The following is a 24103-nucleotide window of genomic DNA, read 5'->3' as shown; positions in this document are numbered from 1 at the left end:
TTAGGGAGAAATATCCATTCTGCTTCAGGAACCCCCATTTCTCCCTTCCCCTCTCCAAACAGCTCGGTTTCCAGGCGGTGTTAATTAATATGGATGTGTAACCACGCTGCAGCAATCGATAAATCTCACTGTGGGCAGATCTCAGCCTCAAAATCCGATTACTCTGAGAAACTCCAAAAATGGGGAGGGTTACCAGTATCCCCTCCCTTAAGAGAGGGGAGCCCATTCTTGCTAGCCCTGTCTTCCAAGATGGACCAGGTTGGTCCCCCAAGCTGAGAAGTCCATGCTTGGGAGACTAGTCCTGGGAAGGGACTGAGTTTGGGGGGTTGTGCTGAGCTTCTGTCTTCTCCATTGCTCTGAATCCTTGGTATGCAAATCCCAGGGATAAAGGAACCAGTCAAGGAAAGGAGCTTCCTCTTGGATATTCCCATTCTGCTCACCAGCCCTCAGAGAATAACTTCTCACAGCCAGGGAAGGGTTAAGTGTCCCTGCCACAGTTATGGAGAGGAAGCCGATGAAATATGGGCAATTGGAACTCCAGGCCTGGCTGGCTTTCCTGTTTACACTTCTTTATACTTCCTCCCACCCATTGGCCTCAGAGAAACAAAACAAATAACCAAATAAAACAAAACAAAAAAAAATCCAAATTGAATTGTCCACTGAGTGGTGGCCAGGCTGGCCTCAAAGGGAAAAGAGAAACTGCAGCCTTAATCTCCAGCTGTCACCTCCTGGGGCCTGCCCCAGGTTGAAGATTTGGCCAGAGGGTATCGGCCTGGCTTGTAGCTCAAGAGGCTGAAGCCTGGACTGGAAGAGAGAAAAAGCGGGTGGGAGAGGAGGGAGAGCAAAGCTCTGGAGAGAGTAGAGTTGCTTTCTTAGAGGGAGATAGCCTGAGGAGGGCAGGAGGAGATGACAGAGGTCTGGGGCAGAGGAGAGAGTTCTTGGCGCTAGAAATCCCTTCACACTTCTCATTGCCTCCCCCAACTTGTCCTGGTTGGGGTTCAGACCAGACTGGGGTTCAGCTTAGGGAGCCTGAAGTGGAGAAGAGGAAAGCCCAGCCTAGGCATCTTCTCCAGGACCCGCTTAGAGCTGGAGGAGACCCTTCAAGGGTTTGGTCACTGAGGTGGAACTGGCACCCCAAGTTGCTCTTTGCCATCCTGCAAAATCCAGCCAGATATGCTTAGTAGATGTCAGAGCCTGCAGAACTGACATGAGAGGGGGCGAAGAAACAATTTTTCAGCAGCAGGCCTTGCTATCTGGGGTTTTAGCTTCCAGGAGGGCTTTAAGAAAGGGAAGTATATTAGAGTGAAGCCAGGGGCACAGTAGGAATGGGGTTCCCCTGGAGACCCAGGTCAGACTCTCCCTTGCGGAACTCTTTCTCTGCAGGTCTGTCAACTCCGCTGCCTTGTACAGTGGAAGACTGTGGAAGCTGTGCCTCTGGCACTTCTTTATATTTTCAATGGTTCTGGGGATCCTTTGGGAGTCGACCTGTGTCTCCTTTCTAAGGGATACAAATGCCCTCATCGTTCTTGGGATGATGTGTCTTCAAACCAGGGTGACTCTGCTTTTAAAGCCTGTTAAGGATCTCCTGTAAGTCAGGCTTGGACAGTGGATAGAGAGCTCAGGGAATAGAGAGTGGCTTCAGGAGAAAGAGGAGAGGGGGAGAATTCCAATGTCCCTTAATGGGAAAAAGGGAGTCTTATGACCCCATCCTTGTCCCAAAGATCAGAAGCCCCTCGAGGTGCCACATATCCAATCCCAGAAACTACCTATGGCAGTTGGTGAGGTGAATCAAGGGATGGCAGGCTGGTGAAAGCAGGAGTGACAGGGTAGTTAGCCCCATAGGTCTTAAATTGGAGGGGGATCAATTTGGTGGGGAAGAGGCCTCTGACTTTTAGAAGGGTGACTTTTCCCTAGAAAATAACAGAACCCCTGGGGATCAAATCCTGAAGTCTGTCTGGTTTATGGTGCCACAAAACAAAGGGGCCTTTGAGGGTGTGCCCGGAAGAGAAGAGGGAAAAAGAGCACCTTTCCTATTTTCTCTTCCAGCTCCTGAATCTATTTCCTCCTGACAGTTGAGGGATTTGTATTCTTGAGCTAATTTTATTTATGGAGGGCATGCCAGAGTTCTACTTAAACACCTAACACCTCTAGGCAAGAGAAGAAGCTCTTCCCTTCCCCCATTCCTGGTTCAGGAATTAGGTTTTGAACTGGGGGGATTGCCCACTCTGTCCGCTCCCTAGTCTGACTTCAGGATCCTACTTTGAGCCAAGGAGAAAGATTAGCTTGAGACCAACAGGCTGAAGGTGGAAGCAAAAGCAGCGCTGTGCTCCCCATCCCAGAGAAGCCTGATGAAGCCAAAGATAACTGGAGGGACCCCTTTTTATGGGCTTCAAAGATCTGAAAGCCAGAGAGCATCCCAGAGCAAGGCAGCCCACAGCAGCCACCTACCCGGTGCTTTTTCTCAGCTCACATGTATCCTGCTAAAAGTGCCCAGAGGTGCACCCCCCCCACACCTCTGACAAATGAATGTCATAAAGTTTCTTTACTGAGGGTGGGGAAATAGCTGTCTGAAGATATCCAGCAGTGAAGTGGCCCCCCACAACGGCCCCTTCTTTCAGCAATACACACCCCTCCTTCTTGGTCCCTAAATTTCCACTGGCACTGAGGGAGTATGAATCCCCTACACAAACCCTTTTCCCCACAAAGTCAGACACTCCTGCTAGTAAAAATCAGGCACCCCCGACCCATGAGGCCTTATGAAACTGAGAGCACTCATTTCAGGCACACAGTCCCTTAGAACTGGGTGCATAAAACAGGCTAAATTTCCCCCACATCACCCCACAGCCCCAGCTGGAAACAAGTTTTCTTCCCCCAGTCCCAAGTCCCAGAATTGCAAGGGGTAAAAGCGAAAACTGAAAGCGACTTACTGTGGGAATGCTGGCCTGGGCCGCTGCTGCCTTCTGGGCTGGTCCGGCTGCTCCAGGCTGGAAGAGTGCTCACCTACTTCTGCCCCCTTCCCCATCACAGCGAGCAGTTAAAGTGTCACTTAACATTCTGGAGAATGTGAAATATACTGCGCGGTGTCAACTCCCCAAAACCATAAAACTAACTTTATGGACCTCACGTGACTTTCTCGAGCCAGTGAGGGGTATCTGTCTGACTTCTCGGCGATTTTTACGATCTAACTTCGAGATAAAACCCCTATCCATTTGACATCTAAATGTCATAGCGACTTTTGGGATAGTTTGCTATCGACAAAGGGGGACAAAGTCAAGGGGTGAAGGGAAAGGAGGGCCAAGTAGAGCCTCCACGACCCTCGGCTGCCTCCTCACCAGCTCCCCCTCCCCCCAAGTCCAGTAAGAAGTTGGGCCAAGCTGGAAGGGATTGACCGGGTAAGTGTCCAGACTTGACTCTTGCGATCAGGGTGGAGGCTGACTTGGATGGAGGTGGACTGGGCCCTGGCCCTGGGCCAGGCTGAAGGGGGAACCAGGGGTCTTTCTGAAAGGACTCTAACTCCTAATCAAGAGGGAAGATCAGTTGGACCCTTGGAGAGAAGGAGCCCTTGATAAGGGTAGGGAAGGCTGAGGATGAGAGAAATCCTTTGAAATCCAACTGATTTTTTTTTTTTTTTTTTTTTGCTTTAGTTGGTGGCAGAGCTGAATTGGGACTTGGAGTAGGAGACAGGGGGCTGGGCAGGCCTCTACCACTCCCAAAAGGCTAGGAGCCTCCTGCTGAGGACTTAGGCCCAAATTACTTTCCCAGAAGAGTTTTCCAGAGGCTTCCTTGGCCAGCTAATGGAAGACCAGGATGGAGTCTAGTTCAGCCTTTCCCCTGCCCCAGCCCCACATGGGGTTTCTGGGCCTTGGAGTTCCCCAGGCACAAAGGTCTGTTCTCTAGCCCAGGTACTGTTGACCAAGCCAGGGACTTACATGGCTGAGAAGAGCTGTTGGGGAGCAGCCTACTTTTTCTTCCCTGCACCCCAGATCTATTGAGAATGGTGCAGGGTGTGCCTGGGATGGAAGAGGCAGACCCCTCGGAGAAAAGACAAGTGGAAGGGCAATGGAGTGGGGGAAAACATTTATTTGACTTCCAGGAAAGCTACAAACAAATACCAAAAGCGAATCACTGAGACAGGCCCCGCAAAGACAGATTTCACACGTAGCACAGCATCCACTCGCTCACTACAAATGGTCTTGGAAGCAAAATGGGTAAGGGAGAGATGGGTCTGACCCAGACTATCCCCATATTTACAAACTTTGGGCCCTCTAGCCAGACCCATAGATTCACAGAGAAATACACAAGACATTTTGCACTGAGGATCATTTTTGTTTCCGTATACTCCCAGACCAGGCCTTGCGGGGCCTACTCAGGCAGCAGGAACTTAAATCTCACTATCTTCTTTCTTTTTTCTCAATATCATCCCTTTGGTCCTCCCTAGCCCCTTCCCACCCTAGGACCAAGCCCCTAGGAGACTTGGGCCTGGGGAGTGGAGAGAGAGGAGGAGGAGAATGAAAAGAGACTCCATCTCCGAGGCCAGCTCAGCTTGGCCCCACTGCGGCACTACCCCACCTCAACTGCTGCCCCTTGCAGAAGTTTCCAGCTGAAACTCAAAATACAGCGATCATCTTTTTATAAATAAGTTAGAACACAGATGGGGAGGGGAGAGTTCACATTAAACATGCGAATTTCTTTTTTTTTTTTTTTTTTTCCTGGGGGAAGGACTGCAATCACAGACACAAACATTCAGAAACGCTGGCGGATTTGGGGCAAGCAGAAGGGAGTTGGGAGCATGGAAGGAAAATAATAATAATTATTATTATTAACAATAATAACAAGATAACCAGTCCAGGAGAGAGGGCGCCACAGGAAGACCTAAGACCAAACGAAATATCGTAACACAAGGCCGGGGCGAGGCAGGCTTGTGGGAACCGGTCCCCAGCGGGCGGCGGCAGCGCGGGGAGGATTGGAGGGGCCAGGGCTGGGGGTGGCATGGGCTCTTGGGCCGCTGGGCTTCTCTGGGCGGGCTCAGGGCTGGAAGGCGCTGCCGGCTGTAGCCAGGCTCATACTTTTCAGTTTGTTGTCCTTCTTCCACTTCATGCGCCGGTTCTGGAACCAGATCTTGATCTGGCGCTCGGACAGGCAGAGTGCGTGGGCGATCTCGATGCGCCGTCGCCGGGTCAGGTAGCGGTTGAAGTGGAACTCCTTTTCCAGCTCCAGGGTCTGGTAGCGGGTATACGCGGTCCGGGCCCTTTTCCCGTCCGGCCCGGTCATATCTGGAGCAGACAGAGGAAAGCCGCAAGGCAACGTTATTCCGGTTAAGGGAGGGGGCACTGGGTGGGAGGGGGCGGGGGAGCAGGACCCAGGCGTCCAGGCACCCAGCTCACCACAGCGCCAATCTTCTCTACTCCAGATGCCCACATTCAAGCTCGATTTCTGCACCCCTTTCTCCTGCATCCCCCACTTCTGCCTGCAGCTAGTGCGCCCGGCTTTGTCTTTTGCTCGCTCCTAGTGCCTCACCCTTGGCTGGGCTCAGGCGGCCGCTCGCCCCGGGAGGGAGGAGAGCGGTTGCACTTTTGCCCTGGAAAGCTCCTTTTACTGCTCACCCCTTCTTTGCTAGCGGTAGTCTCAAAATTTCAGGGGTAAGCAGGACCCTTCCCCACATTACATGAACCCCATCCTTTATTCTAAAGCTGGTACAGCTGCGCTAATAAAAACCTAAGCCGAAGCTGAAACAAATTATTAAAAATACCCCCCTCTAACAGAGAGACCCTGTTTGGCTCTGTCTACCAAGCTATGAGGCCCCTCTTAGAGACTTCTCCCCCTTGGAAAAATGAATCTATATTTAGGGTAAAGCCAAGCTCTCCTTGTTCCCCCCATCCCACCCCAAAACGCAGAGAAGGAAAGCTGAGAATACAAAAAAGAGAGAGAGAATTACCATGGCTGATGTGAAGCTTCCTCATCCAGGGGAATATCTGCGGAGTCTGCCCCTCGGGCGCGGCTGTGGAGGTGGCCATGGGCTCTGGCTGCGCCCGAGCTAGGCTGGGGCTGCTTAGCTGGCTCGCCGCTTCCTCAGGCTCCGAGGACGCACTGGCCTCGTCTATTTCGGTGAAATTGGCGCTGGAACTGGCTGGGGTCGCCTGGTCGGAGGGGGACGAAGCAGAGGGCTTGGCGCCGTGGCTGTCGCCGTTGGTGCAGGGCAGGGACTCGGGCGAGGACAGGGAGCAGCTCGAAGCCGCTTGCCTGAAGCGGGGCTCCTGGGCGGGCGCGGGGAAGGCGCGCGAGCTCTCGCCCACCGCCCCAAAGTGGCTGGAGGAGGCCGAGGAGCGGTTGACGCTGAGGTCCATCCCATTGTAATTGTAGCCGTAAGAGCCGGTGTGCATGGCAGCGGGATCCCTGTAAGAGCCGCTCAGAGAGCTGCCACTGCCATAATTTAGCAACTGATAGTCCGGGCCATTTGGATAACGCCCCGAGAAGGAGTTTACAAAGTACGAGCTCATTTGGGTGATTTTGGAGGGCTTGATTTGTGGATCGTGGTCGTTATAACCCTGTGCTTCACGATTTATGATGTATTAATGAATTATAGCGATGCACTGTACTTCGTTTTGCTATGTATGCGGCCAAATATGGGGGGGGTTGGAAGGGGGGTGGGGGGGGGCGTTAGGGAATCACGTGCTTTTGTTGACCAGTCGTAAATTCTCGCTGATGACCTCAAGAGGTAATTCATGCTCTATGGTTACAAATAATGACGATCCGAGAATCGTTAGGGCCGATTCAATGCGAGCCTCCGAGAGAGGGGGAAAAAGGAGAAGGGGGAGAAACAGGGAGAAGGTTGGCGTTGGCCTCTGAGCAGAGCGCGCCACCTCCCGGCGATCGATGGGAGCGCGGGCGGGAGACCGCCATGGCGGCAGCGGCTGCCTTCCTACCGGCTCCCTGCAGCCGCCGGGGGAGAAAGAAACCCGGCCAAGGCTCAGCCACAGGGTTGAGCCTTTTCGAGCAGGGGTTGGGCTTTTTACCCACTTTCTTGTGGGTGGGGTTAGCCTCTCTATTTGGTTCCTTCTCCCTACATCATCACTGTCGTTATTATTTTAACTTTGGATGAGAAGATCAAAGATTGAGTTGCTTTTCCCTTTCTTGGGCTTTGCAAGTCTCCGAGTTGGAGGCGGAAATGGGGGAAGGGTTGGAAGTTGTGTGTGAAAAACAATTATTGCAACGGGTTTTCCCCGGGAGCTTAGCCCTGCCTGCATGCTGGTGGGGCTGCTGTTGCCGGTCCACAGCCACCAGGCCGAGCCGGCAGGACTGGGCGGGAGGCTTGAAAAACAAGCAGGAGAAGCGCTCACTTCTCCTGGGCCACTTGGAAGTTCGAAATCCCCTTCCTGACCTCCTTGGTGGTCCTTAACCCAGGCGTGGGAAGTGACAGAGCAGGACAGGGACCCCAGAAGCCGAACACAGCTGGGGCTAAGTGGCCTAGTTGCCGAAAAGACCGCAGCGGCCACCGCGTCTGCTGCTTGGGTTTGAGTAGTAACATGTGTCTGAGAGTTTGTAAAGCGGAGCCCCTTCCCCTCGTCCTACGCTATTGCATTCGGAGGCCCCACTCCAGGCCCCTCACTCGCAGCTGGGCAGTTTGAGAATTTGCCTGGTGTCAGCCGCCTTCCCGGAAAAGGGGTTCCAAGGACCCGCATGCTTTGCTGAGCACCCTGGGCGGCCAGAGACCGCCCGCAGCTGGTCCCCTATTAGAAGGGGATTATTTTCTTTAAAAATAATAAAGGAAGCCAGAGGGCGGAGGAATAAAGGAAAACAGTGGCCGCAACTTGCCCTCTGGGTGCCGGTGCAAGCAGAGAGAGAATGGGCCATTCCCGGTTGAGAGGATGACACTAAATGCCCCATCACCTGGCCTCCTGCCCTGGGGTCTCCAAGGAGCAAGGGAAAGTTGTGCCCTTCGGCCTGTGCCTGGCTGGTGGCTTTACATTCCCCTGCTTGAGGCTGATCTCCTACTTGAGGCTGACCTCCTATTTGAGGTGGGAAGGGGCACCTGGAGCCTTCAGCTACAGGGCGAGAGATACCCAGTGGCCCCGTTTTTTAGTCTCCGGAGCCACAGGCCAGGAGCGGAGGGCCAAGGCTGGCGAAAAAACCTGGCCATGTGGACGGGCCAAAGGCCAGGGGTCTCTGCGAAGGTGAGCACAGAAAAGTGCTGCAGAGGCCCCCAGACTCGATGGCTCCGTCTCCGCAAGAGAGCTTTACGGGCCTCAGTGGCTCCCTTAGTGCTGTGGACACAGGAGGAGAGGCTAGAGAATGAGAGGGAAACAGCCCCTCTCCATCCCCCAAGTCTGCACGGGGAGAGGCGGCTGTGAGCCTCAGCACCAGGGAAACGCAGCGCTGGGGCCTGGGCAGGACTGATCGCTCCAGCCTTTATCTCAGCTGTAACTTCCCAGTCGAACAGGGCTCGCTTCAGCGGGCCAGGGCTCTCGCTTTTGCTGAAGAATTCTGGCTCAAGACAGATGGAGAGGCTGGGGGTTGAGGGGAGAGTGAAAAAAGGCAGGGGAGGATCGGAGGTGACCCAGCGTCGAGTTTTCACATCTTTATTATTGTTATTATTATTATTATCATCATCACCGAAGTATTTCACGTCCCGAGCTAAGACAAGACTACAAACACGACACATAGAAAATTAATAAAATAGAACTTTGTTTTCTTCTGAGGCTCCTCTTCTTACTTCTAGGTAGTATGTGCTCCTTCCAGTGGCTTTGGGGAGGGGGTGGGAGAGACGACAGGTCTGGGATCAGGGAGTCTTCAAGGCCTCCGCTGAGGGGACAGCGAATCTACCATTGAACCGTGCATGGGGGACATGGACGAAATGAGACGCGACAGGGACAAGAGCATTTTGCTCTGCTTCCAGGAAACATCAAGTGAGTCCGATCCTCAGTTCTCACCAGGAAGCCTGATCAGGCTGAGGCGAGTTCCTCGGGAAGGAAGGGCGCGCGGGGTGCTGGGTGGGCTCGAGTAGTGAGGCCTCAGAGCACCCACCGGGAGCTGTGCGGGCGGGGGCGTCCAGGAAAGAGCTGGGCCTCGCCTGTCGTGGGCTGGAGAGCAGGTCTCCTGGCTCCCCCACCCGAGAGCCTTCCTTCCCGGGTCTCTCCGACCCTCTCGGCTCCCCACAGGCCTTTCCCCTCGCGTCCTCCCTCCCTTTCCAGCACCTTCACTCGGCCGGTTTTTCTTCCTCCTCCTCGGCACTGAGCTGAGACGCGCTGAGCAGTTTGCTCTCCTTTTTCCACTTCATGCGTCGGTTCTGGAACCATATCTTGATCTGCCGCTCAGTCAGGCACAGGGCGTGCGCGATCTCGATGCGCCGCCGCCGCGTCAGGTAGCGATTGTAGTGAAACTCCTTCTCCAGCTCCAGCGTCTGGTAACGCGTGTATGTCTGGCGGCCTCGCCGGCCACTGGGCCCAAAGGAGGAACCTGTTACGCAGAGTGGAGATGCTGAGGCCTGGGGTCACCGGGCCCAGGGCCCCCTCCCCTAGTCGACCCTCGAACACAGACTCCAGCCAGTACAGGGATACCCTCCACTCTGCCGGTTCCCTTCCCCCCTTTCGCACTCCTCCAGCGCCCCCTCCAGATTCCCTCCTGGTCTCCTAGGCCTGTGCTGTCAGTCTAGATGGGGGAGGGGAGGAGCAGTTTGAACTCCCACCTGAGCCTGGGGGGAGGGGCTGGTCAGGTGTGTCTCTTCCTAGTTGCATCTTGTCTTTCCCTCGCTTTCCATCCATCTTTCTCCCCAACCCCCATTCCGCCAACCCAGTGATAAATCCAGGCCCTTAATCCGTAATGACGTAGATCGATCCATAGTCCACATTAACGGCTCCTCATTTTCGAGTCCGGCTAATGGACATCAGTTGGGACTTAAGACCAACAAATAATCCAACCTGAGACCCCGAGCCTGTTTCTTCCTCTCTCGCTCCGCCTGCTCCCTCTCTCTTCCTTCCCCTTATTCCTCCTCCCTCCTCTGATTACCACTCCTTTCCTGGTGCCTCATCTTGCCCCAGCCCCCCACCCTCAGGGAAACACAGTCCCAGTCAGACTCAACTCTTCCTCTTCAGCGTCACCTCCTACCCCCTTGCATGACGCACTCCATTTTTAATGGAGCCGTCTTTGGTTGGGGAACCCTACCAGGGCTGGGAGAGGGGGGCTGGGGGCGCAAAGTAAAGCCAAGCCCGTGATTGCGGGCCTCTGCTCCCTTTCCTGTCCTGGAACCCCGGCTCTGGCCAGGGGCCCCAGGAGAGCACACTCGCTCCTCATTACTCCCAGTGCTGCTGAGACTTTGCAAACTTTGTAACTCCTGCCTAATAGGAGACACAGCGAGAGATCCCGTGCAGGCACCCAATCTTCTTCTATCTTCTAACTGAGATGCCCACCCAGCACCCTGTGGGAGATTGGGGCAGGGGGCGCTCACTAGTTCTGTGTCCCGGGGTGGGGGCCCAGGGGAGTCAGGGCTACGGCGACGGGAAGTCTCACTCACTGTTGCACGAATTCATCCGCTGCATCCACGGATAGACCGGAGTGGAGCACTTCTGCTCTTCTGTCTCGCCGAACACGCTCTTGTCCTGCGCGCAGTCCGACTTCCGCGGCTCGGGGTGGAACGGGGGCGGCTCTTCGGCGCCCGAGAGTGCGCAGGCCGACTCCTTCTCGCGGTAGAAGGCCGGCGCCGGCCCGTAGTCGCAGGGCGCCGCTCGGCCGTAGCCACCGCCCGCCGGCGGGTAATAGGAGGAAGTGGCAAAGCCCTTGTCCTGGCCCGGCCCTGGCCCATAGGGCGCGGGGTAATGCCTCAGCGGGTCCGCATAGCCCGACGAGTAGAGCGGTAGCTGGCCCAGGAAGGACTCCTGCCCGCTGGCCAGAGTGACGGGGAAGGTGGAGTTCACGAAATAGGAACTCATTGGGAGGGGAGGCGCGCGCGGCCGCTGCTGCTCCGCCGGGTTTATGATTTGTTGTGTTTTATAGTCCGAGCGCCGCGCCTATTAGTAGTATATCCGAGATTGGGTTTTAGCTGAGGGGGGATGGCGAGGTGCCAGTGAGGGCCAGAAGGAAATACAACCATCTGATCCAACACTGACCAATGGCAGAGGCAGGAATTGTCAAATAGCACCCAGGAGGAGCGCAGCCCGCACGAGGGACCCGCGCACAAACCTATCAACCTTTTTTTCCCTCCTTCTCCTTCGCCTTTCTCTCTCTCTCTCCTCAACAACACAGCGCGTCCTGTTCCACCTACGTAGGATCTGTGAAACAGGCTCTGTGCCTTTGAGGGAGGAGGGAGCGTTTAGATTGAGACCACCCCACTCCTGGGTGATTAAATAAATATATCTCTCCCCCACCCCACGCAGGATTGGAAAAAGTTAATTGTGTTTTCAGAAAAGTTAACCCCTGCGTTGCTTGGGCCCCTTCTCTCCAGGGAGGGGTGGGTACATGTCTCCGAATCTCCTTGAGAGAGAACTAAAGAAGATTTGTTTCTAGGGTTTTGTGTCGGTAGAAGGTGAGAAGAGTTCTCTGCTAAGACAAGCAAAGAAGAAACACCCTCCTCCCCAGGTTTTGAACATTGTTCTTCCTGTTTATCAGATCTGATCTCTCTCCTCCAAGCCTCGGGTTATTGTTCCTGCTTCTCCACAACCCTTCTGTTCTGAGGGGGCAGGCCAGATCCCACTGCCTAGAAGACCCAGAAGAGGAGGAGCTGGCAGGAGGGACTGAGCCCAAGCTTCCCCTTCTGGCTCTGTGGCTAGACTAGGAGCTTCTTGGAAGGTGGCGATGGGGGCGGCTATCCAAAACATTCTGCCTGGTTCTTGTATGCAGCTTCTCACTCTTGGCAGGGGAAGGGGCACTGGGGAAAGCGACTAACCCTCTTCTCACTTGGCGATATGGAGTGAAGGAGTGAGGGGTATCCCTCAGCCTAGGCGGCTTTATTTGTCTGATCTCTATTCTGCCTGCAACCCTCACACCGGTACCCTCTGCAATCCCAAAAGACTTAAGAATAGCCTGGGCTATAGGATTTTCAGGAATCAAGTATGTCCCTATAAATCTGGGCACAAGGAAGAAATCATTCTTCTTCCAGTTGTGGGCTTCAAACCCTCCTGATAGTTGAGGCAGTCAGAGACCACTGGGAAGAAAGGCACCCTCACTCTTCTTCCAAGTCTCTGTAGGAGCTGCCAGTTCTTTTTGAAATTAATTTTTTCCCCAAGACTTGGTTTTTGCTTTAGTTTGATAGTGATAGAAGGGCATTTGCGTTCTCTTGGGGACTCAGCAGGCAGCTTTCAGCCATCAGCCAGCATTCCCTCTCCCTTCTGTCTGTGTCTCAGCATCGCTACAATTCCCTCCCACACCCCATGTTCATATCATCAGCTTTGCTGCCTTACAAATTTGGGTGTGTGAGAGAATGTATATCCCTGGCTCTTTCATCCAAGGAAAATGAGCATTGAGCCCAGGCTGGGAGACAGGGCCACAGAGCATTTCCAACATTCTAATATGCATACACAGGCCACATAGTGAAGGGTGACAACCTTCACACCTGGGGACAAGAAGGGGCCAGGGCATGGAACAAAGTCAGATGTCAGGCCAGGCTGACCCTCCTCTGCCTTGTCCTTCCTTTGAGCTCCTTTTTCTGGCCAAGTTCTCCACACTGAAGATGGAACAAGACACTAGGGAAGGTGGTAGAGGACTGAGCTTAGATGACCAAGGGTGGGAACTTATTTGGTTGCAACATGGTCTCCAAGGCTCTCTGAACTCAGGGCAACTTCTAGGCTGTACCTTAATGGCAAAATGGCCATCCCTGGATGTCCCTCCAATCACTTCCTAACCTGACTCTATGGGAGTTTTTGATAAGCATTTAAGAAAACAAATTTAAACCCCCTGATCATGAAGAAGGATAAATATTCCAAACCTAGCTACGGTTGGGCTCGCTTCTAGAGAGGACTAGGGGCCATTTGAACAGGGGGATAAAAAGTGGGAGAGAGGGCTTGCATGCACCTCCCTCCCTGCTGCTGAGGCTGAGCCCTGGGCCTCAGCCTTCCGTGCCTCCTCCTGGCCCAACAATGTCCCCATCCTAGCACTAAATAGTGTGATTTTCTCAGTGGAGTCTGAACAAAATAAGATCTGGTGAGGAAGGGAGCATTTCCCTGTGTCAAAAGCAGGAAAATAATTGCCCTATCTTTAGAATCACAGCCCCCAAATTTACCTCACCTCTGCAGGTTGCTTGTCTGGAGATGGAGCCACTACGGGCAGGGCCTGGGCGCCTGGAGTCGGGCATGAAAGGAAATAGCGCCTCATCGCTCTTATCTAAGCCCAGAGGTATTTATGAGCGTTTATTCGTCTGATCCGTTTGTTTGGGAAAAAGAGCAGGCGGGCAGGGCGGGCCAGAGACCGACTCCTTTCTGGAGCCAGATCCCTACGAATCTGTCTGTGGTTCGGTCCACCGCCCTCTGTCTGTCTCCATGGGGGAATATGTAAATACACAGCGGGCTCAGCCATCCGCCAGTCTGGGGTGTCTCTCCCTGCCTCAACGAGGAAGTGTGTGTTCAGAGAGATGGATAGAACTGTGTACCAATTCTTGAGTACATAACAGAGGGATTGCACAGATACCCCACAGGCAGGATTTATAATTGTAATTTTCTATGCTGTGAGTCTGCAGTCCTGTGGGCAAGCTAACACATTCCAGCTCCCAGGAAAATGTTTCCTAAGTTGTGTTCAGTTCAGGAGAAAAATTCTTGATAGGTAACCTCAGGAGGGATATTTGCCTCTATATGTGTGTGTGTGTGTGTGTGTGTGTGTGTGGTGTGTGGGGGGTGCTGAGACATTGTCCAGGCTTCTGATTTCCTCTAAGCTATAAGGCCCTCTCCCTCAGCTCTTTGGGGGTGATGAGCACCTTCCCCCACTACTCCCAACTTTGGCTGGGGTGGGGTGGAATGAAAATAATTCAACTCAATTCTCACCCTGGACTCTGTTTCTCTGGGTTTGGGGAACATAAATAAATGTTCCCAGGGGTACTGAGTGATCACTCCCATAGGTTGAGGAAGGCTCTTTAGATGAGACACTTTGCCCTAAAATTGGTCCGTCCAAATCAAAGTACAAAGACTTCATTTTCATTATGCAAATGAGCGGCATCCTCTTTGATCTTTAGGGGGAGTGAGCAGTAGCGCTGAGCCCATTCTCCCGGTTTCCTACCCGCACCCAGGGCGCAACCTAAAGGCCCTGAAGTGTTTCAGTACCATGTACCAGCTTGACTTCTCTACATGTCTTTTGGATTGTCCAAAAGTAAAACAATCTCCGAGGGGCCAAGGACCTTCTAGGGCTGGCTCCGTGGGGGCCTCCTATAGAGCACCTCGCTGAGCCGGGCCATATAGCCACCAGAAAGTCACTCTCGCTGCAGAAAAGATGAAAAGAGCTGCTCCAGAGGCGCCAAAAGCGGGTGGGGGCTGCAGCCACAGTGTTTGTCCCCAGCACCACCAGGCACCTTAACCTCATCAGCTCCTCTAGCCCTGGGCCAGACTCTGAGAACACCTTGATCTGACTGGCACCGCAGGCAATTTCCTGGAACCCCACCCCCACCCAGGAATGGGACCACAGCACCTTTAAAGGAACTGCCAGAGCTTCCTCCTACGGCTTGAAAGCCCAAGCTAATCAGTAACCCGTGAGACAGGGGCCAATATTCAAACGCTGCAGCAGAGGCGCATAGCCTAGCCCTGGCCACCCCCTCTTGGGAAGGTGGTCGAGTTAAGCTGGTGTGAAGGGTCCAACAGGAACAGAAATTACGACGGTGTGGTTCCTTAATGATTTGGCCCCAGTCCACTACCAAATTTTTCCCAAATCATATTTAGGTCGACTTCGCTTGAAAAGATCGAGAATGGGGGAGGGGATTGACACTCACTTGCAGACATCAACAGTTTCCAGAAAACTCCGTTCAATTCCTTCACCACGAACCCACCAACCAAGGAACTGGCGAGACCCACCAGCCAACCAGGAGAACACAGACCCGGTTTGTCTTTTGACAACCGAGTGGAACTGCCGGGGCCGGCGCCTGCCCTGCGGGTCCCCTCCCTTGGCAGAGAAGAAAACCAAATAAACCTTGAACAGCCTTGGCTTCGGGTGTCTCAAGCTGCCTCATCCTCTCCCGCGCCTTGGTGGGGTGGGGGTGGGGTGGGGATGGCGGTGGGGGTCTTGTGCCTGATCCCTCTACTCTTTGATTCAGGGCCCCTGCCCGCTGGAAGCAGAATTAGACATTCTAAAATATGCCCTAGAGGAAGCCGCTTCCCCTGCCAGCCGCCAGGTTTGGGGCTGGGATGGGCGGAGACTGGGGGAGTGGGAAATTGGGGATAATGGGTGGAGGAGAGACTTCTCTAACCCACACCGGGGAACCAAGATCCAGCTGAGAGCGTCGGCGTGGGCCCGAAATCCCCCGAATCCCGTGGACCCTGCGCGACCGGGTCTCCAGGCGTCGGGGGCACCGCTGGACAGTGTCGCGGGGCTTGCGGCGCCTAAGCCGCTTGTCTCCGAACGGACGGTAGATGGCAGCAAACCGCATAATTTGGGTCACAGCGCACTGTCTAAGGGAGGATTTATAACCCTCCAAGACCACAGGAGAAAAAGACCTTTAGTATGGGTGGGTTTGGGAAATTTTTCCCTTGAGAATAGGCCCCGAGTGCCGTGGGTGCTGGCGGAGAACTCTCGCTACGAAGCCCAGCGGTCCCTCCGGGCTCTCAGGCTGGGCCTGAACCTAGGGCATCTACCTGGGGCCACAGAGCTGCCTCTTTCGTGCCACAAGTGGCCGCGTCGTCCCTCTCCTAGCTTAGGACTGGGATAATAAATATATCCCCACTTCCAAAACGCCCCAGACCCTATAACTCCGGAGCAACCAGAGGCCCGAGGCTGAAAGCCCTGCATCTGGTCTTAAGAAAGAGAAAAGCAATTACATGTTCATGCACACCTAACTAAAAATCACAATCTCTCCTGCCCTGCACAGCCAACATCACTTATCTCTTGGCTGGAAGCTTCCCCAGAAACTCCCTTACCTCATTTTAAAGTACTTGCCTCAAGGCTGGCACCTACTTCCACCCCACCAGCCACTTTAGGAATCTCTGTCTCCTGCCCAATGGTTCTCTGCCCTCCCCACCCTCTAGAAGGCCTGACTGAGGGATAAAATTGGACACCCGAGGGACGGGACTGTCTGAGCTCAGTGCCAGTTAGCTTTTCAGTTTAGACGCCGCTAGGTCCCATAATTGGATTTTCTTTTTATTTTCTTCTTTCATTTCTTTCTTTTTTATTTTTATTTATAAGCCTAAAACAAAAATGCACTTAATGGCTTCTTCACAATCACCACGTCTGGACCCAGGAAAGTTTGAAATGTTATCATATCAGACATACACATGGCAATTTTTTCCTCCATCGAAATCCACACATCCCATACCAATACAACGCAAGTAATAGAATCAATATCGTGCAGAAACCAACAGCTGTAACCTACCGCATTAAAACCACAAAACTGTCTCCCTGCAGAGCGAGGCTCCCTCCTGCGGGAGTGGCGAGATACTTGGGCATTCTCAGGCAGGCTTCCTGGTGGGTGTGGGGGGGGGGGGTCACTCTCGTTTTTGGTGTCTCCACCCACAGCCCTTTAATTTCAAAAATGTCTCCGAAGGGAGATAGTGAACATTTCTCTGTGAATTGTCTTTTCTGTGTTTCTCTAGCCGTTTCCTCTCCCTCGCCGGCCTCGGCGGAGATTCCAGGCCCTATAGAGACCAGGACGTCCCTTAACGCCACCGCCCCACATGCCAATGCTTCTGGGAACCCAGCGATATCCGCACCAGGCAAGATAACTGCGCGGAGGCAATAGCCAGAGGCCGGGACAAGGGAGGGATGGCAGGAGGGGGAGGGGGCAAGCCCACGGGGGCCATAACGACTGGCTTCTTTAGGTGCCACTGAAGTCCAGATACACCCCCATCCTCTCTTTCGCTGCCCCCTTGCTTGAGTCTCTCCTCCAAGCTTAAGAAGGCGACTTAGAGCTGATCTCCTGGCCCTCTTTTGATTCCTCTTCCCGCTTTCCCTGCCTTGGCTCCCCCTCCAGGAAGCAGCCACCCCTCTCTCCACCACCGAATTTCCTGGGAAGCTTTTCCCTGCAGCGCCCAGAGATGGGGTTCAGCCCCGTCTTGGAGCGGGGGAGGAGGGAGAAAAACCCAAGCCCCACCCCCCCACACACAAAAGCGATGCAAAAGAACAAGAAAATTGTAGAATCTCCCTTACCTTTGCAGACCTTGGGATTTTTTTTCCCCTCCGGATTGAAAGGAATGGGTAGGGAGGAAAGAAGGAGTATTCAGTTTCTTCTTCAGCTTCCAGATAATATTGTCCCAACGTGAGAGCCGTTGCCTCCCCTTCTCTGACTTGGGAGAGAGGGTGTTTCATTTTTCTGACATTTGCATAGAAAACGGAGTAAGTTCTGGCTTTGAAAAATAGTATCGGGCTGCGGTCCTGGGCAGATTGTCCATTTACCTTCCATGGTGACTAAAATCCCAGATCAGTGAGAAAATTAACTTAGGAATCAAAATTATTTTTGGTTCTCTCTTTGTGTAATTCCCACCCCTCCTTCTCTCCCTCTCCCTCTTGCGCGCTCTCTCTCTCTTTTCTCCTCACCCCCCTCTCTCGTCCTCTCTCTCTTTTGCTGTATCGAGCTGATACTGAAGTATAAAAATATCAAGAGGCTGGAGCCCTGAAGGACGACAGTGCTCCGACCTAGGTGTGGTGTCCAAAAGAATGCTGCATTATAACCACCAGGGAAATGATAAAAAGTTCATGTTCACGATCGCCCGGCCACATGACCGGCGCCGGCCAATCGCTGGATTCAACCACTCATAAACTTCTATCACAAAGTTGTAAATTTTCATAAAACAACAAGGAATTTATTGCATTTCTTCATGGCTGCTCCACCAGCAACCCTTTTCTCGGTCGCCATCTTCTTTTCTTCTCCTTCTCTCTTTTTGGGGAAACCCCAATCTGAGAAGGGGTGAGATTTGGGGGGGCAGGGAATCAGAGTGGAGAAGCCATATCCGTACAGCTGGGAAGGAGGTTCTTTTCCGAACCTCCCTATTTTCCACAGAAGCTCTGCTCCCTCTTCGAGTAAAAGTCTACCCCAAATCCTCTGCATAGGGACTGTTCTGAGACAATTTTGGGGTGAGGCAGGAGCAGGAGCCGGTGCCTAGAGTAGACACCTTCATAAGGGCAAAATGAAAGCTTCAGTGTCCCCTTTCCCCCTCTGAACTGGCCCCCTCATTGCTAGCCCTGTAGATGGCAGGACCCCCACCTGTGAGGTTTGCGGCATTGCAGGCATGGGGGCCTTAAATCCCCTAGGGCTTAGTGTTTGCCCCAGAAGGAGAAGTGGCCTGGATGGGGGCCAAGGCAGATAGTCAGATTCTCCCCTCCGCAACCCAGAAACTGGGGGAGGGTAAACCCGGATCCTGGCTTCTCCCGCCCAAATACAGCCAAGTCCAGGTTCCCTTTGACAGCCCATGCGCTCTCCAGGGCGTTACGTGGTCATTAATGGGGGAAACCGCAGGTTTAGAAGCATTTTACATACAAATTCAAATTAAACAGATTATCCTAAAACCAACTCCCCTCCCTTTTTCTGTCCAAAGTCTGTTTAAATTTAAACAATCCAGGGTTTATAATCGAATAAATGCTAAAAATCATTTCAGCGGGTCTAGCTGCATAGACACCATCCTCTAAGTTTTGGTCCTGCAATCAGCGGGTGTTTGGAAGCAAAAAACAAATTAAAAATTCAGCCCGGGTTTCTCAGGTCCCCTGAAATAACCCCGTCTTTCAAGTTGACCTACCAATGCCCAAATTGAGGAAACGAAATAACCTCTCCCCACATATTTTTCCCCCTCTCTCTATGTGCTGCGGAGATGGTTCCAGGCTGCTAGCGGCGGCTCAGAGAGCGGGCGGAGAGGCGCCGAGGAAGCCCCGGGCGTGGCTCGGCCAGGCTCCGAGAGCGGCCGGGATGCGGCCACACCAGCCTGGTAAATTCGCACTGCTCAGGATCTTGCTCCCGGACTCATTCCCTTCCCCACCCCCCATTTTAAAGTTTTATTTCGGTCGTCTGTGTCAATTTAGAACGAGATAAATTAAGACAAAGGAAAGTAAAATAAATCGAAATAAAATAAAAGAATAGCTCTTGCCGAAAATGTTTGCCGTGCAAGCAAGAAGCTGTGAGCGCCCTAGCTGGAGGCTGCTCTGCACCGACTGAGAGGCCTCTACTCCAGGGCCTGGCCTCTACCCAACGCCACCCAAGAAGCCAGAGTGGATTTGGGTGTTCATTTTCCCTTTCTTTCCACTATTCCTTCATATGGGGCCTAGCAGCTTGGATTTCAGCTCCGTCTTTGTGCCTGGGCTGCAGCCCAGATCCAGATCCTGCAGCTTGGTTTCCAGGCCTGAATGAGGAAGCGGGTTTGTGAAATTGTGAGGTTTTTGTTTTGTTGTTTTGTGAGCATGTGTGACTAAGCATGTGGGCTCCTGAATGCGTTTACTTGGGGGCAAATGTGAATCTGTGTTTATAAGCCAATGTGTGAATGTACGTTGGTATCAATGTGTCTGCGATTGTGAATGTTTATTGGTGAGCGTGTGGGAACATGAATGCATATGTTCTGGGCGTGGATTTGGTGTTATGTGAATGCCTGTATGTTTATTTGTTAACATATGGATAGGAGTGTTTGTGACTGTGACAGTATCTGATGTCAGCCTGTAACACATGTGACAGTGCATCATATAAGTCAATATGTGTAAAAGCATGTAAAGGGAATGCATGAGTGCAATATCGGGGTTCACTAGTTGGCAGCCCCCCAGAGCAGGAGGCACCACCAAGAAAAAGAACAAACTCAGCACAGAAATGAACCTGCATCAGAAGTCAGAGCCAAGGGGCTCTGGGAAGCTTACTCATCGCTAACGCTGAGCCCCTTCCCAGCTTTAGGAAGACACAGAAGATAAGGCATCTGTTTATTTTTAATTGGGTTTTATTTTTCCATCCTTTAGATACACATAGAACGTAAAAGGGAGCACAGGGCCAGGGGATGGGGAGCAAGGAGCAGCAGCCAGGCGCTTGGGGAACACGCGAGTGGTAGGTTTTGGGGCTCCCTAAGGCCCCTTGGTGCCACTACTGGGAAGGCGGAGGCTCAGGAGGGCAGGCAACCACAGGGTTAGTCCAGACCCACAGTCCACAATGACAGCATTAAAGAGGGCTTACAAAACAGCAAGATTTTACAAAGACCTTACAATAGCAACATAGAAAAGGGGAGGTAAATTCCAGAAAGCTACAGAACAGGTAGATAATGTCCTTCTCATATTGTACAAAAAAACCAAACCTGACAGACTTTCCTATAGGTAGTATTTTTTCAGTGTTGAAAAACCAAAATTTCACCTTTCTCCTTAAAAAATGTTTTTTTAACTCCTTTCATTTAAATAGTTTTTTTTTTTTTTTTTAACTTCCCTATTTGATTTGAGTTTCCTGATTCAGCTCCCAGAGCTGGGCTTCTATTCCTCTCCCTTTCTCATGTCTCTTCCTCTGCCCTTTCTCCGTCCCTCACTCTTCCTCTTCCTCCTCTGCTTCAGCCTTGTCCTGGCTGGTGGTCCAGGGACCAGCGGTCTTGTTCTCCTTTTTCCACTTCATGCGCCGGTTCTGAAACCAAATCTTGATCTGTCGTTCCGTGAGGCAGAGCGCGTGCGCGATCTCGATGCGCCGCCGCCGAGTCAGGTAGCGATTGTAGTGAAATTCTTTCTCCAGCTCCAGGGTCTGGTAGCGAGTGTAGGTCTGGCGGCCTCGTTTGCGGTCAGTTCCTGTGCACAGCATTTAGAGGAAAATCAGTGAGGAAAATCAGTGAGTACGGAAAACGCCAAGATAGTGCCCACCTCTCTTTTAGACCCTGTATGTGATTTGAAGTCGATGGGTGAAGAAGCCCATTTTCCCACTAAACCAAATTCTGGCTTTCCATACCCCAACCCTTACTCCAGCTGCAGTTTCCCCTAATTGCAGAATTTTCTACAGGCTTCTCAAGGCAAACATTCCCATTTTCCATCCAATAAGTCTTTTTCAGCCTGGAGCTTCTGAACCCAGGAAAGTAACCTGCTGGCTCTTAAACAGCTCTGCTCCTAAGGGGTGCAAGTGGGATGAGGGGAGGTTAAATCTCCTTTCACTCTCTGGGATCAAGGACCCTAAACCCCCTCTTTTGAATGCTGATCTGATGGTCTTTCAAGTACAGACCAACAGAAACCATGCAAGTGACCCTGGAGTGGGGTGCCAGGCCTGGCTTGAGAGCATTTCCCAAGAAGAAAAGGAGACAAAGGGGCCCCAAAGGCCCAGTCTCCCCAACTCATCCCCAGCATGTTGTGGAATGAGAAGGTAAGAATTTGCAGATTTCCTTGGAGCAAACAGTTGGTCTGACAGCAGTGACCCTCTGATGATTCTTTTCCAGTGAGTGGCTAAGCTTCAGCCAGGGCCAGGCTGTCCTGCTTGCCTGCTTGCCTAGACAGCCCAGCTCTTTAAAGCAATCTTTGGGCCTCCAGGAAGGCACAGGAGAAGAGGAGAGACAGTAGCCTGGGATAGGATGGAACATGGAGTATCTGGGTGGTGGGGCTGAAGGGTAGAGGGGAACTTCTGCCTTAGGCCCAGAACCCTGAGGAGACTGAAAGAGGTGCTGATGTCAGCCCTCCTGGGAAGGAGTCAGGGGAGGAGGGGCTAGGGGCCCTAGTTTCAAGTCAGATAAAAGCCAAGCTGAAATGCTTATGAGAAGAAAAAGTGGGGCTTTGATAAATCAACTGGAAAGGCAGTTAAACTATGGAGCAGGTAAAGGGGTCTATAACCACCAATACTGATGGTGTGAGAGCTGGGCTCCTTCTGGCCCCTGATCATCACTGGGTTGTGTGCCTCTGACCATGAGTCTTGGGTCTTCTGGACTTTGGGGCTAGCTCCCACGTTCATCTGCTTTGAAACAGTGCAGAAAAGGATGTCTGGGTCAGACTTGGCAGGGACCCCATGGAACCTCAGCCTCTTGGGGTTCCTGTAGCAGCTGGCTGGGTGAACTGCACTCCCTAAGTTTTTATTTGGCTCCGGGGAGTCCTAGCCCCTCCCCCAAGAAGAGAGCCACTTATCTGGATTGACACCTCCAAACTTGGCCAGTTCTTTAGGGGTTCCTAGGAGCCCTAGGAAGAGCACCTGAGGAAACCAGCTGCACTCCCATGAAGCCTCTGCCCCTTTCTAGCTCTCCTGTTCCACTCCCCCACCCAAGTTCACTGGGATCAGGAGGCTCATCTCCCTCGGCCTCAGCCCCTCCCTCCACCTGCCTCTCTAGCTCTGTGTCCCTGGCTGGGTCCTTTTCTCCTCCCGCCAGGCCTCTAGAGCCCACCTCTAATTGTCCTGATGGGAATAATCGGGGAGCGGGGTTGGCTGGAAAGGAAGGGGGAGGGGAGAATTGCTTAGCGCTATGGCCCCCTCCCCCATACCTTATCCGAGCTGGGGCAGTGGGACACACCCAGGGCTGAGATCCTTAGCTGGGAAGGGGGGAGAAGGGGGGAGACCCTAATAGCTATTCTCTGCAAACACCGGCCTTCCTCCGCAAGACAAACGGCCTCGTCTCTAGCCCGTGCCGGCGCTGCTGATAAATATTTAAAGCTAAAAGGCCGAGAGGAAGGGTGGGGGCGGGCTGGGGGCTCGCAGCGCCGTGGTGTCGGCGAAGAGAGATCCGCCGGGAAGCAGAGCAAGCCTGAGAGCACCGAGCAAATATGGGGGCGGGGACGGCCTGCTGGGTCGCGGCCCAGTGGGTGCAGCCTTCCAGGCCGACCTCCGGCTGGAGAGCACTCTGGACGCGGAAAGGGGCGCCCTGCCGGGAAGGGGGCGCCTTCCGGGTAATGTGCCCCGGCCCCTGGGGCTCGGGACAGCTCGGTGCGCGGCGTTACCTGAGCTTCGCATCCAGGGGTAGATCCGGAAGTTACTCTCGGCTGCCAAGTCCGAGTCCCTCTGCTCCTTGGCGCCCGCCGCCTTGGCGGAGTCGCCGGGACACACCCCGGAGAGGTTCTGCTCAAAGGGCGCGCAGTGCATGTTGAAGGAACTCGGCTCGAGCCCGTAGCCGGCCGCGTAGACGCCGGCCGCGCTCTGGCCCGCCATGCCCCCCCCGCCGGGGTACAAGCCCTGCATCGAGGCGGCGAAGGAAGCGCCCGAACCCGCTCCATAGCCCGGGCGCTGGGGGTTGGAAGCAAACGCACAAGAAGTTTGTTCGGAGAAGGCTCCGGTAGCGAAAACCGAACTTGAGGCTGGATATTTAGAAAATAAAGCATTCGCATAATACAATGAACTCATAATTTGGCCGGATGATTTGTAGGCAGGGACGTTTTAGTGTCGGTTTTACGAGATTCCTTGATATATTACAGAATTAGAGTCCAGATTTACACCAAAAAGGACCCCCTTTTTCCTCTCCGGACCACGTGACCCCGCCCACGTGACGTCCCCTCCGCCAATGGCCGGGCCGCCTCCCCACGGCTCCCGGTAATACGGAAAAATTGTGTGGCGTTGGATTTATAAAATATGATCAATAATGAATGGGATAGCCGAACCCTGTGGATTGGGGCTAGGGGCTCAAGGGCCGCTGCCGACTCCCGCGGGCTGGAGGCAGCTTGCAGGCGAGATTTGGGGAGGAAGAGATTGAGTGGAAGGGAAAATAACCTCGGGGCGATCCGTGTTGTCACCCCCCCCCCCCACCACCCATCCTCTTCAGCCCGTTACCGAGCGAGAGACAAATGCAGGGATTGAATGCATGCAACTGGGTGGGTGGGTGCTTGGGGCAGGTCTGTTCTTTATTAATCCGGGCCAATTGTGCACGGCAAGGCCTTTTGGGGAAGCTGGTCCGGTTCTCCCAAGACGAGGAATGAGGCGAGCTTGGCTCACGGCTCTGTCTCTCTTGGTGCCCCAGATATGCGGGCGGAGATGGAGCAAGGCTTCCTAGGTGCTCCTAGGGCACAGGATCCAGCCCACCGGCCTTGAACGCTGCGGTTTCTGGTGGCAAAAAAAAAAAAAAAAGGTTTGAAAGTAAAAGAAAGAAAGGGGTTG

At 53.3% G+C, this 24103-nt stretch overlaps 4 protein-coding genes and 1 long non-coding RNA gene across 7 annotated transcripts in view; 1 reads left to right on the top strand and 4 right to left on the bottom strand.

Moving 5' to 3' along the window:
- Positions 1-3073, bottom strand: part of LOC105472318 (homeobox B3) — a 41782-nt gene extending 38709 nt beyond the window's left edge. The window contains exon 1 of the mRNA XM_011725446.2: positions 2928-3073. The gene's annotated coding sequence lies outside the window, so the exon portion shown is untranslated. The remainder of the gene's footprint in view (positions 1-2927) is intronic.
- Positions 3074-3210: 137 nt separating this feature from the next.
- LOC105472314 (uncharacterized) lies at positions 3211-15113 on the top strand. 2 transcript variants are annotated; one of them, XR_011615782.1, is made up of 3 exons: positions 3211-3392; positions 13221-13320; positions 14847-15113. It is a non-coding gene; the product is annotated as an uncharacterized lncRNA (long non-coding RNA). The 2 variants fall into 2 exon arrangements; XR_011615783.1 differs by lacking the exon at positions 3211-3392 and adding an exon at positions 5109-5181.
- On the bottom strand, positions 3727-6642 carry LOC105472316 (homeobox B5). The gene is made up of 2 exons (XM_011725441.2): positions 5936-6642; positions 3727-5273 (listed from the first exon to the last, which is right to left on the bottom strand). Exons 1-2 carry the CDS (start codon positions 6495-6497, stop codon positions 5026-5028), a joined length of 810 nt encoding a protein of 269 aa, XP_011723743.1. The 5' UTR covers positions 6498-6642; the 3' UTR covers positions 3727-5025.
- LOC105472313 (homeobox B6) lies at positions 8551-17801 on the bottom strand. Of its 2 annotated transcripts, none has more exons than XM_011725440.3 (3): positions 17263-17801; positions 10508-11032; positions 8551-9453 (listed from the first exon to the last, which is right to left on the bottom strand). In XM_011725440.3, the coding sequence occupies exons 2-3, from the start codon at positions 10920-10922 to the stop codon at positions 9194-9196; spliced, it is 675 nt and encodes a 224-aa protein (XP_011723742.1). In that variant the 5' UTR covers positions 10923-11032; positions 17263-17801; the 3' UTR covers positions 8551-9193. The 2 variants fall into 2 exon arrangements, with proteins under 2 accessions (XP_011723742.1, XP_070939110.1); XM_071083009.1 differs by having other exon boundaries at positions 10508-11000.
- A 2202-nt stretch (positions 17802-20003) lies between these two features.
- On the bottom strand, positions 20004-23467 carry LOC105472322 (homeobox B7). The gene is made up of 2 exons (XM_011725454.3): positions 22957-23467; positions 20004-20841 (listed from the first exon to the last, which is right to left on the bottom strand). Exons 1-2 carry the CDS (start codon positions 23354-23356, stop codon positions 20588-20590), a joined length of 654 nt encoding a protein of 217 aa, XP_011723756.1. The 5' UTR covers positions 23357-23467; the 3' UTR covers positions 20004-20587.
- Positions 23468-24103: the final 636 nt, after the last annotated feature.

The sequence above is a fragment of the Macaca nemestrina genome, chromosome 17 (genome assembly GCF_043159975.1).
Source record: "Macaca nemestrina isolate mMacNem1 chromosome 17, mMacNem.hap1, whole genome shotgun sequence".
NCBI lineage: Eukaryota > Metazoa > Chordata > Mammalia > Primates > Cercopithecidae > Macaca > Macaca nemestrina.
This window is presented reverse-complemented; position numbering and strand designations above follow the sequence as displayed.